Raw genomic sequence first — 13,762 nt, forward strand, 5'->3', positions numbered from 1 at the left:
TAAGTAAAGGTAAAGGTTCCCCTTGCACATATGTGCTAGTCGTTCCCGACTCTAGGGGGCGGTGCTCATCTCTGTTTCAAAGCCAAAGAGCCAGCGCTATCCGAAGATGTCTCCGGGGTCATGTGGCCGGCATGACTAAATGCCAAAGACACACGGAACACTGTTACCTTCCCACCAAAGGTGGTCCCTATTTTTCTACTTGCATTTTTTACGTGCTTTCGAACTGTTAGGTTGGCAGAAGCTGGGACAAGTAACGGGAGCTCACCCCATTATGCGGCACTAGGGATTCGAACCGCTGAACTGCCGACCTTTTGATCAACAAGCTCAGCGTCTTAGCCACTGAGCCACCGCGTCCCTCATGGGTTACGAGGAGATTAAGGAAATGCTGGGGGAACAAGGCTAGTGAGGTTGGGGGCATGATTATCTCATGGTTACATATAAGGGTTGTCAAGGCCAAACGAACATGAATAGACACACACACACACACACACACACACACACACACACACAATGCTCTTTTAAATATGCAGGCTATCTCTTACCACAGAAGAATCCAAGCATCTTGGCAAACAACCAAGATAAATATTTAGCTATACTGTTGAAAATGATCACCAATATTCTCTGCAGCCCACCGACTCTTTCACAATAAACTGAAAGATTTCCTTTGAAACTAAGTGGCGATGTTGTAAATGCCACTGAGGTTGTCTACAGCTACATTCAAGCAATGATTGTAAACAGGGCTGGGTTATTTTTCAGAGAATTTTCTTAATCCCTTGTGCATAAATCTCTCAATAAAGGAGCCCATGCAAAAAACAGGACTTCTATCGATTCCTTGAATAAGCATCAATTCTGCAATTCCTTCTCAGATAAGGGTTCATTTGTTATCCTGGGGGTAACAGCTGCAACAGAATATTATTGATTTCTTTCTGATCTGGTTGCTGACTACAGTTTACAGGATGTGGGACTATGGAGGCCCACTTTCCAAGGCTATTTCAGAAAAGCCAAATAATGGCATTGTCATTTCTATAATAACTACTTTACAAGATAAGACCAACAACCAGCTCTCAGAAGCCACCCAGAGGTTTCTTCGGAGAGAAGCATGAACAAATTCATATTAGTCCCTATCTATGGACTAATTAAAATAATTACTAATTAAAATAATAAAAAGCTGTTAGGATACTAACCAATTTGGCTTGCTACATTATTATGTAATTATTAAATTTTAACCCCACCTTCATCATTTGCCATTCTTGAACCTATCTATCCATCTAGGAAGCATATACTACTCAACAAAGTAGATCTCTTTTTTTCAGAACAAAGAGCTCGCCAAGCTTTTTGATAAGCACAATCTATTGTTAAATGTGCAAGCCACAGTAAACAGCATGACTGAAGTTGATTGTATTAACGGATTGCCTTTATGCTGTATGTACTACAGGCCCCCTGTTATTCTGCTGCTGTCACAATGTGGGGGTACTAGCTGTTACAGAAAGAGAAGCTGCAAGTTTCCATTCCCCACTATCCTGTCAGAGCTTTTTGGATAAAAAGCGAAAGGTCTTCAAAGAAAAAACAAGAAAGTCCAGTTGCCTCCTGAAAAAGCACCTTTGGGACAACCATGACCTGGATGACTGAAAATCTCCTCAGACATTTAGCTCTACAATTTGGGATGAACACCCTTTGAATGATGAGGGAGTAGGAATGGATTTCCAGAGAAAAAATTGCAGACTACAGGAACCAGGAACACTACTCAGGTGGCCCAGAGGACACAGATTAACCTCCAAGTGCTTCAATGACTCTCGAAAACAGGGGTGGGCAACTATGGCCCTTTTATGACTTGTGGACTTCAACTCCCAGAATTCCTGAGCCAGCCATGTTAGCTCAGGAATTCTGGGAATTGAAGTCCACAAGTCATCAAAGGGCCATAATTGCCCACCTCTGCTCTAAAACAATGCAAATGACCAGCTGTCTGCAAGGAATATAAATCCTTCCATTCCCCACTATCCTGTCAGATCTGAAGAAGCTTCTTGGATGAGAAGCAAAACATCTTCAAAGAAAAAACAAAAAAGTCCAGTTGCCTCTTGAAAAATTGCACCTTTGGGACAACCATGACCTGGATGACTACGAATCTCTACTGATTACTGTTTGGCACTTATGCTGGCACTCTAATTCTCAAGGGTTTACTGTAATTACAGCAAGGTGGTAAGGTGGCCCATCAATCTGAAGAGCACCCACTGTTGTTATAAAACAGGTTGCTTTATAGTAGATTAAATACGGAGAATCAGAAGCAAGAGCACCAGTACCACCAAGCTGCTTCCTACTTTGAAGTAAAGTTTTCTTGTGAAGAAAACCTCTCACAAATCATTGGGTTATTAAATAAATGGAAACTTCCATTTCTATTGGCGCATCATCACATGGCTAATCAAATGGGTAACAACACCTTCTTGTATAGTTCCATTACATCTCAGTGACTGTCATTCTTTCTCTTTTTTTTAATTGTCAATTTCTTCCGCAACCACCTGTATTGTTGAACAGGCATCTATTTTTATATTCCGGTTGTAAGTACAGAATTCTGAGCTTGCATGCCTTTTCAGAAAAGGATGGAAATATCATTTTAAATTTTTAATCGTTGTTTTGTCTTGTGTTTTTAAATAGGCTGTACACCGCCCTGAGTCCTTCGGGAGAAGGGCGGTATAGAAATAATAATAATAATAATAATAATAATAATAATAATAATAATAATAATAATAATAATGATGATGATGATGATGATGATGATTATTATTATTATTATTATTATTATTATTATTATTATTATTATCCGAACTCTTCTGTAGTTCTTATGACCAGTCAGAGATCTCTTGGAAAAGGCACATGAAGTTGAAAATGGGAGTCATTCTTGCCATTGTCTAAAAGGATTTGATCTGGCATACCAGCCAATGGTCTCTTAATCCCAAATCATAAGTTTTCAGTCTACATTTTCATACCAAAGTGTGCTGAACTGCACAACAAGTTAGATCCCCATGGAAAAGGTCTATGATTCAATAATTTAATAAACTGGAATAGTCAAATAATTTTCTTTACCTAGATGACAGACTTCTTGATTATTTCTACATAGCTATATTACATCATCAGTAGACTTGACACATTTGCTCATTGAGTGGCTTTAAATTATTCATAATGTAATTTAAGTTCAAGTAGTACTTAACATATTTATGGGCAGAAAGAGAAGCCATTTGCAAAAGAATTGCTGTTAGCATATACTTACAGTAGATAAATATTTGCTATTACTTCCTACCAAAGGCCCATGCAATCCATAAGTGCTGAGGAAATGTACCACCCAAATCAACCTATGGCACTTTTCAGTTATGGCCCAGACAGTGCAGTCAACTTGGAGAGACTATCAATGATGGAGAACAGCACCATGCATTTAAATTGCTGCAAGTTTTACACATGTGACTTTAATATCCAGATTATCTGAAACATAGCATTTGGTGAGAGTGCCTTTGGTTCCTTGACAACATAGTAAACTATTCCAAGTATATTGTAGAAGGATAATTAATACTTGCAGAAACACAAGATAATCACTATTATCACAAAATTAGTTAATGTAAGTCTATTTTTCTCAGAGGCAAAAAGAAGATAAATCTACATTTTATACTGATTTTGCAGTGGGTTCATGCAGTGTAAATTAAAATAAAATTGGATTTGATACTCAGTGGTGGAAATCCAACTGTATTAAGCTGCAGTATATTTATTTGCTTGGGCAAAGCACTATTAAATTCAGGTTAACTATTCTATTATTGTTTACTGATTGATGTCACTTTATTAAACTTCAGTTGTAGGCAATTGTAAACAGTTTATAATTCGGAACAGCATTATAAAAATCAACAGAGTAAAACAGTACAATAGTAATTTTAAAATCATCATCATCATCATCATCATCTATTGTCATTTATTTAGAGCATCACACTTTTAATTAGTCTGAACACCAAGGCCCTTCTAGACCAGGGGTGTCAAACTCGCATCATCATGGTAGTGTCACGTGACATATCAGGATCCAAGACATGCAAAGCTTTATAAGTATTCACAGGCACCAATTGCAATTGGAAACAACAACCAAGGAAGCTCAGTAGCAGCATATTATAAAGCAATAATGTTCTGTTACCATACATGCAGTCACATTTTGTACTACCTGAAGTTTTCAGGTGATGTTTAAGGGCAATCCAATGAGTTATAAGTTAATCAATGGTTGTTAAAGTTGTGAGTTACTATTTCTACCTCCCACAAGGTGGTATTGATTATTGCTTATCTCTTTGTCACCTCCCCAAGTATTAACACAGCTAAGGCAAAGATCTAGCCAAGAGGTAACAGACCTGACTTTACAGAGGACCTTGTCCACTTCCTCAAAATCCACACGCTCAAAAAACACCCAGATAAATCTGCAAGCTTTGAATGTGCCACGTGAATCCAGTCCTTACATTTAATTATGCCATTAAAATGAAGGGATAATTTGAAATGCTGCTTCCATTGAAGCACTTTGTGATAAATTGCTCTTAACAACCATTACTTCAAATGCAATTTAAACTTTATATTTTTTTTTCAAATGCTACTTACTCTAACACACCTTTGAATATTTGATCACCCTATTTAAAACATTAATACTGTGTCGCTTTGTACGTATATACTGATCCACTTCCCATTCCATTTACCATCATAATATTCCAGGGTAGTAAGTATTTATAGGGATAACTAATATAATTAACGATTAGGCATTTGATCTCCAAACCAAGTGGGAAGGAAGGAAGGAAGGAAGGAAGGAAGGAAGGAAGGAAGGAAGGAAGGAAGGAAGGAAGGAAGGAAGGAAAGACCTCTCTTATCTCCTACAATATAGGAGGATAAGCCTCAGCCAGAATGGATCAGATCTATCAAATCTAATAGATGTCTTCCACAATCAACAGTCACCCATTCCTATAACATGGTAATAATAATGTTGTACTTTGAAGCATTAAGAGTATTCCATGTTCATTTGCTCATTAATCTTTACAATAACCCTGTAAATAGGTCAAGATTATTATCCTTCCATTATGGAAGGAGAGGGCAAGTTAGACTGGTAAATAGTAGGCTATTTATAGTTGGTGAGTCCATGACAGATGGGAGTTGAAGCAAGGGCTTTCTGGTTTATAGGATGAGCTTTTCATCCCAAAATCTTTTCATCCCATATCAATCATTGTGGTATGTTAAAATGAAATGTTTATTTTTCATTAATTAAGGAACAAAAGGAATACTTTCCACTGCTAATTCCTGGGTTCACACTAGAGACCATACTGATGAAATTCTGCTTCAGTGATGCTTTGCTCACACTGTTCTGCATTTTTTTAAAAAAACACTACTGTATCACAAAATGAATATATTTTTTATTAGAATAAATTATGCAAGCCTAGAGCTGTACCCCACATCTGTAGCTTCAAAAAAAAAACCATTTGTCTTGCCATGTATGACCTCCTCGTGAGGCTGGAAAAGGCATCTGAAATTCTAGAGAGCTGCTAACAGCCATAAAAACAGTGCTGGGTTAATTAGATGCCTGACTTGTTTTGCTATAAAGCTGCATTTTGTTTTCCACTCACTGATGGGACTGTTGGTGGAGATAACATATATTTGCCTTTGAATTCTTCCAAACCACCAGATTTTCCATCTTTCCCCCTTTCAATACCACTACAAATGAACCTGAGATTGACCGAGGCGGTCCTGACTGATTTGCAGATTTAGTCGAGTAATCAAAATGCTATTAGCACAGTAATGCTTTATGTTTGCAAGTCTGGAGCTTGCAGGGACCTGTCGGCCAATCAGTGCTTGCCCTTTAGAGCCAATAGCTCTGCCCAAAGAACGACCAGCCAATCAGCATTCACTTGCTATCCTTTTCAGCTTCAGAATAAATGTGTGATTTGGCTCACCCCTCTTAGGTTTCCCTGGCTTTGTGCCTAAAAACAAATGGTCCCTTGTCCTCTTCCCAAACAGAAAAGAAAATATATTACTGGCTTTCCCCCAGCCTATGAATCATGTGCATGTATTGGTGAATGTTTGTCCCTTCTTTTGCAATAAAATCTCAAAGGCAATTGGAGGAGAAGCTGTGCACTGGGAAGGGGACAGTTGCAAACAAATGCATGGCTTAGCAACTTGAAAGACTCCCCACTGGTATGGGGCTTCCAATCTCCATTGACTCACAAATCTCCACTGACTCACAAAATCCAAATGTTGGCATCCTGGCAATTCTGACCGGGGGCTCCTTTTTCTAACATTTACAGCAAAGCTCTTGGAGTTGGGAGATAAATTGAACAAAAGGTCCCTTCCAAATAGGAGCTCAGTCAGCCCCCAGTGCTACATTTCCATTCTGAAGCAGAATTCCCAAAGACGTTCAGATGGTATTATCCTTGAGATGGCATGATACCATGGTTCCAGTCCAGGCACAGGGATAGGTCACAATGTCTCGGGGTCATTTCTCCCCACAGCAAAGTCCTGATCATGTGATGGAAGTTGCATCTGCAGGAGCAGAGGTGGAGACTGAGCTTTCCCAGAAAGAGGTCTGGATTAAGAGACTGTAAAGTCCCGAACTGGAAGGGGACGAGAAGAGGATAGCCACACCCTAAAATCTCTCAGGATATATCTAATAGGTTAGAAGGTTATAGCTTCAATTTGGCAAGATTCTGTCCATTAAAGATAAAGGTAAAGGTTCCCCTTGCACATATGTGCTAGTCGTTCCCGACTCTAGGGGGTGGTGCTCATCTCTGTTTCAAAGCTGAAGAGCCAGCGCTGTCTGAAGATAACTCCGTGGTCATATGGCCGGCATGACTAAACGCCAAAGGTGCATGGAACGTTGTTACCTTCCCGCCAAAGGTGGTCCCTATTTTTCTACTTGCATTTTTTACGTGCTTTCGAACTGCTAAATTGGCAGAAGCTGGGACAAGTAACGGGAGTTCACCCCGTTATGCGGCACTAGGGATTCGAACCACTGAACTGCCGACCTTTCAATCGACAAGCTCAGCATCTTACTCACTGAGCCACCGCATCCCCTATTCTGACCATTAGGTGGAAGCAAATAAACAATTGTACTCGATTGGATCTCACTGTCTCATCTCTAGGCTTGGGCCTGGCAGGTCATAATGTCATGGAATCCACTTTGGCTGTGATGGTGAACCTATGATGTGTGTCAAAGCTCACATGCCACAACATTTTGGGTAACATGCCAGCAATCCACTATAGCTAACACCCATTCTCAAAAGCACGTCCTGTTCTCAGGTGATTTTTGGAAGTGCGGAGGTTGTGCAATAACGTAAGGAGCTCTCATGCAGCCTATGAACCCTCTGGAAGTCACACAAGATCACACTCTATTCTCATGCAATGTTTTGGAAAATCTAGAGGCCACGCAAGAGCACAGCGCTCTTGCATGACTTCCAGAGAGTTCAGAGACTGCATGAAAGCACATTCCATCCTTACACGGTCTCCAGACAGAGCCTTCAAAAATCACACAAGAATGGGATGTGCAGTTTTTGGAGACTGGAGACAGTGACAGAATGTCCACTGAATGTTTTTCAATGACAGAAAAACATTCTCAAAAGCTACTCAAGAAAGGCCTAGTATGACCCAGAACAGCCTTGGATAGGTCACAGGAGCCTATAAACAGAAAGAGAACACCACTTTAAGAGACATGGCAAATCCTGGGGAGCTCTGGGCCACAAGGCCAATCACCCTGTTCCCCAAGGCTCACATAACTTTGGGAACAGCACAAGACACCTTTTTGAATAGCAGTGATGGGGCTAGAGCTGAAGTCAAGGGCCATGACTCTAATTCAAGCCCAGTCTCAATTGCCAAATGCCACTATTCAGGGTGACCTAAATTTGGTTGGGGGGGAAGGAGCAGAGCTAGAGAATTAATTTTCTTTTGTTTGGGGGGGGACACACCAGCAGAATCAAATTTTTAACATGCCAAGTCCAAAAGGTTTGCCATCACTACGCTAGGCAGCTCATTTGCCCGATTAAGGTGAACCATACCTTTCATCTGAAAAAAACCTCTCAGTAGCTTTTAGAAGTTGGAGAAAATAAGAAAATTATTTTTATTTTTCTGCAAGAAAAATAGAAAATTATTGCTAGTATAATAGACTGGAAGGAGGATAGGCTGCATACAGGCACACACTGAAACAAGGGTTGTCTTGAGACACTGAAGAGATGGGAGCCCTCGCTCACCGCTCAAGCTCTGTCGAGAAGTCAATGCAGACATTTTTTTATTGCACTGCAGGTTTTAAAAAAGTCCCTTAAGCAAAGTTAGCACATATAAAGAAAGACCATGTTAATAGCATTTTTTCCAGACATGTTACTTTATCAATAAAAGGAGGCTCCTGTATGGCTTGCATCTATCTGTGTGGGTATGCAGAGTCAAAACAATCCTACCTCTAAATAAAGGAGTTGATACACTCCCCAGGGGGATGTACATTGTATAAAGTATGTATTATTTAGCAATAAAAGACATTTCATTGAAGTACAAAGTGAATAATCAATAATCTTCCTTCCCAGCAAGGACAAATGGGCTTAATTGGTTTTCAAGTCAATCTCAAGATCTGCTTAAGAGTAAGGGCAACATAAAGTTGGATTTAATAAAAACAACAACATATGAACATTATTTTAAAACTCCATCTATGCATAACATACTTTTAATTCTTGTCATAGCCTATAATCATTTGCTACAAATGGTTAAGCGCTCCTGAATTTTAGTATCAAATAGAAAATAAAAAGAAAACAAAAAGGAACATGACTGTAGGCAATTCATCATTTCCAATGGCTTTACTCAATTTAGGGTTACTTGTGATTTCAGATAAGAGATCTACCTTCTATTCAAAAACACATCTTGGATGTGGGACGGATTAGAAATAGTCCTCAATTTACAACCATTCATTTAGTGACCATTTGAAATAACAATGGCAATGCAAAAAGTGACTTAGGAACAGTTTTCACACTTATAACGGTTGCAGCCTTCCCATGGTCATGTAATCAACCTTTGAACCTTCTGACAAGCAAAGCCAATGGGAGAACCCAGATTTGCTTAACAACCACACGATTCACTTAACAACTGTACTTAACAACAATTTGGCAAAAGAGATGATAAAATGGGCCAAAATTCACTTAACAACTATCTTGCTTAGCAAAAGAAATTTGGGATTCAATTGTGGTCATATGTCAAAGGCTACCTGTACAGGGAGCATGTGGCTCTTTCTACAGATTCACTAATGACCAATCTGTTTCACTATAAAAGATTCTGACCTACATATGACAATAGTTTATTTGAAAAGCCCTGTTCTGGCATACAAATATGGGAACCCACTTACAGTACGTGTTAAGAGTTTTGAAGAAGAACCTTGGTCCTGCTATCATCAGAGAGGTGTATTTGGAAGGAACCTGAGAACGCACCTTTTCCATTGTTGCTCCAAACTTTGAAGCTACCTGCTAAGGAAGGCCAGATTGCTTTCCACTTTTTTGTATCAAATACATTTTTATTCAGATGGGATGGGAAATTGTCCACTGCGGTCAGTTTTAATTGGCTGCTCTTTGTTTCTTTTTACTGATGTGTACTTCATTTTTTTGTTTATAATTTATGCTTTATTTCTGTAAACTTAAGCTGTATAGCATTTTGGATGCAATATCATGGTTGTTTTAGTCAACTGGTTGTTTTAAACAAAATGTTTAAAAGTCTCTGGGGTGATTGGCTGCAAACTTCTTTCTCACAAAGCTTTGCTCAGAACGTATCTTCTCAAAATCCCAAAGAATCCCTGATATTCACAGTGACCTGAATCTTTGGCTCACAAGGGACACCTTGAACTATTCTTATGCCAGAAATTGGTGGCTCTGAAGCTGCTATGAAAACTTTGCTTGGGAGAAAAGCCAAACCATCCCCCTTTGTGACAGATGGCACGGGAGATGAATGGGGGTTGAGGCAAGTAGGGAGGTACAGTATATTGTTAGTCTCATTTTGCCATTAATACTGAAGTAATCTTCAAAACTGATTAACTCACTCCTTTAAAAGGTGAATAAGACCTGTTGCTAAGAGAAGCACAATAGAGATTGTAAAGAACTGTGCATGCATCTAATCATTAAAAAAACAGGAGTGTTTAAAAATGCCCATTTGAAGTCAGACAATTTATCCCTGATTACACCTTATGTACCGTGTTTCCCCAAAAATAAAACCCTGTCTTATATTTTTTTGAATCCTAAAATAAGCGCTTGGCCTTATTACCATGCATTCAAAAGCCTAATTAAGCTTATTATCTGGGGATGTCTTATTTTGGGGAAAACAGTGTATGAATATCTTGCTAAAGAGGGTTGTTTAAAATTATCTGCTTTCTGCTCAGATCATGTAAATCATTCTCGTCTTAATAAAAAGGCAGCATTTTTTTTCTAAAATGAGAAGTACCAGTGCTAAACTCGGCCTGCCAGTTGCACATATTACAATAGTGACCCCGATTTCAATCTTCCATGAATGATATCGGATATAAACTCTGCACTTCCTCGGAGACATTCCTTGCAGTGTCTCTGACATTTGTCTTTTCTTCCACTGCTGAGCATTGTAATCTTCTCTTCAATAAGAATGCCCGGGAAAGTTTTAGGGGGGAATAATTCACCTTTGGGACATAACCCAGAGTGACTCAAGACAGTGAGATGTATGGCATATATATTTAATAAATAAACAATTAATAAACTACTTTATAAGTAGTCCCGCCTGGACTACTGTAATGCTCTCTACATGGGGCTCCCCTTGAAGAGCACCCGGAGGCTCCAACTGGTCCAGAATGCGGCCGCACGGGTGATTGTGGGAACGAGATGGCGCTCCCATGTAACACCTCTCCTGCGCGAGCTGCACTGGCTTCCGGTGGTCTTCTGGGTGCGATTCAAGGTGCTGGTTACCATCTTCAGAGTGCTCCATGGCTTAGGACCTGGGTACTTATAAGACCGCCTGCTGCTACCAATAGCCTCCCACTGGCCAGTACGCTCCCACAGAGAGGGGCTCCTCCGGGTGCCGTCGGTCAAACAATGTCGACTGGCGACCCCCAGGGGGAGAGCCTTCTCTGTGGGGGCACCTGCTCTCTGGAACGAACTGCCCCCCCGGGATACGGAGGATTCCCGACTTGTGCACCTTTCGCCGTGCCTTCAAAACGTTTTTATTCCAACAAGCCGGGCTGGCCTAATTTTTTAACTTTTTAAAAAAAATTTAAATTTTAAAACGGGTGTTTTATTTGAATAGCTGGGCCAAATTATTTAATATGCTTTTAAATCATTTTTAAATTTTATATTTATGTGCTTTTACTTTTGGCTGTACACCGCCCTGAGTCCTTCGGGAGAAAGGCGGTATATAAATTGGAATAATAAATAAATAAATTATAAGAGGGGCATCCCTGTCCTCATTTAGCAGGTGCTGGGATAACACATAGAAACCTCTATTGGGATGCGGAGCAGGGCAGGCCGCTAGTGGGCAAGGCTTACCTTGTGTTGTTTCCACATGGCTCCCAGGGCTTTCACATCATGCTTGGAGTGTTTTCCTTCTTCCAGACATTGATAACAAACGGGGGTCCGGCAGGTCACGCAGTACATGCTGTAGTTCTCCAGCTCATGATCCGCGCACGTTGGGGACTTGCGGGCAAGGCCCGGGCCTTTACTTCCTCCGCCGCACGCCCCGCCCACGCCGCTAGGGGCGCTCTGCTGCTGGCTGGGGGGTGGAACCAAGCGGTGTTTGGCGAAAGGCCCGCGGGACGGGTGACATTTGACCTGGCAAGCCGAGCAATAGAGCACCTCGCACTGTTCGCACAGCACCGCGGCCGCCTCCGGAGGGCTGCGGTCGCACAGTTGGCATTTGGCCGTAGCCGAAGCGGCGGCCCGGCTCTGCTGGTAGCGGTGCACGATGGCCTCCAAGAGGCGGTTGCGCTGGAAGCCGCGCAGGCCGCGAGGATCCAGGGAAGCGCTGCGATGGCATTGCGGGCAGGTGAGCGAGGAGCTGGTTCCGCTCCCGCGGGGCCCGGCCAAAGCCGCCGCGGCCGACAATCCCGGAGGCGGAGGTACCAGGGGCAAAACTCGCACCCCGTTAGGAGATTTCAGGCTCGGGGTGTAGGAGCCGTAGCCGCTGTCCGTCTCGCTGTGCAAGCTCACTTTGTCGGCGTGGTCTCCGCCACCGCCGCCGACGGTCCCACTGCTTCCGCCGGCGCCGCACTCGTAGTCCAGAGAAGCCGGGCCGCTTGTAGCTCCAGCGCCTGGCATTGCCGCTGCCGCAGGGCCCCGAGGGTGCAGCATGGCGGGCAGATGCTGCTCGGACTCCGGCGTTTGCACAGCGATGGTGCGGGCGCAGGGCAGGCAGACATTGTGCGAGCAGGGTAAGATGATGGGCTCCCGGAAGAGAGAACCGCAGACGGGGCATTTCAGCTCTTCTTCCATTGCTGCGGCTGCTTTGTGTGCAGACGGCGGAGTAGGGAGGATGGAAGCGATCAACACGAAGGCGGCGAGCTACGGTCAGGCTTCTCGCTGCTCTTGCCGCCACCTTTTCGACCCATATTCCAACGCGCAGCCCGTCTCTGCTTTCAATGGCGCATATATCGTCGAGGCAATGGTGGCGGGCCGGGGAACCTCTGCGGTCCGCTGCGGGGCCAGCGCGTGCCCATAGAGGAGCTCAGGCATTTGCTTGGGGCGGCACGATGGGTGGGGGCGGCACAGCAGGTGAAAGCGGGTTGCAGGCGAGAGTGGCCAAAAAAAAAAAAAAAAAAAAACACCCAACCCCTCAGCGCTCGCCTATTAGGGCGACCATTAGATGGCAGCAAAAAGGTAGGTAGAAAGCTGCATTTCTTTGCTGTCCTCTAAAGGTTGGCCAGATTTTTGCAGCTCCGTTCTGGTTGTCATCGATCTCCACCCCCACCCCCACCCCGCCTTTCCTCAAGAACGCTTCCAGCTACTGCTGCTACCGCTGCTGTTTCTGTCCCCTGTGTATCTTATGGGACGGAAGGCCTAGGCACCGGCATAGGCTCGCTTCCCATTGTTGTGGGGCTCATCTGAGAGGTTCGCCGTGGGGCCCAGAGAGAGCTCTACTTACGCCCCTAAGTCTAGTCTTCTCCCCGGAAAGATGTCGGAAAGGAATCCGGTTTCAGCACCCAGGAGGCGTTGGACAGCTCCTCGCGGTACAGAGACAGAGAGTGTGTGTCGAGTTCAGCACCGCGGCACGTATGGACAGCGATTTCAGCGGTTGAGCAAGGAAGGAGGCGGAAGGACGGCTCCTTTAGGTTGAGTTCAACAGCGCCAATGGCCGGATCAGCCTGCTTGGCGTTGCAGCTGCCGCGCTCCAAGCAAGAAGGAAGGGCGGGAGAGACGGTTTCCCCCCCCCCTTAGTCTCCGCAGCTGCTGCCGCAGCGGGACTGACCTTGCTCGATGGCGGCGGCCAAAGACATGGAAGACGAGTCGGCTATTGTTTATTGCAAAGGAATTTCCTTGCCCTTGGTGGATACCGTTTGTGTAATAATCCACTTGCTTGAATTTCTATTGCATAGAGTAAAAGAAAAAAGAAAAAAAGGGGGGGGGAGAGAATATCGTAAAGGGGGCGGGAGTAGGATTTTTTTTCCCTCCAGCAAATAGATGAGCACTTGCGTGTGACAGTGAAGGGAGAACAAGTTTTATTTAAAGGGAGATGTCTTTATATCTTACGTTTATGGCTTAAAAACCCATTACTTATAGGCCAGATTGAGGATGGG

At 43.0% G+C, this 13,762-nt stretch overlaps 1 protein-coding gene across 3 annotated transcripts in view; it reads right to left on the reverse strand.

Moving 5' to 3' along the window:
* Positions 1 to 13,550, reverse strand: part of TRIM67 (tripartite motif containing 67) — a 32,207-nt gene extending 18,657 nt beyond the window's left edge. For 2 of the 3 annotated variants that reach the window (XM_034428382.2, XM_034428380.2), the window contains exon 1: positions 11,520 to 13,387. In XM_034428382.2, coding sequence (XP_034284273.1) covers positions 11,520 to 12,461 — 942 coding nt within the window. In that variant the 5' untranslated portion in view covers positions 12,462 to 13,387. Of the gene's footprint in view, positions 1 to 11,519 lie in introns of all 3 variants that reach the window. The other variant, XM_034428381.2, reaches the window with a different exon arrangement.
* Between the last annotated feature and the right edge of the window lie 212 nt (positions 13,551 to 13,762).

The sequence above is a fragment of the Pantherophis guttatus genome, chromosome 1 (genome assembly GCF_059756535.1).
Source record: "Pantherophis guttatus breed Tessera chromosome 1, ASM5975653v1, whole genome shotgun sequence".
Classification (NCBI taxonomy): domain Eukaryota; kingdom Metazoa; phylum Chordata; class Lepidosauria; order Squamata; family Colubridae; genus Pantherophis; species Pantherophis guttatus.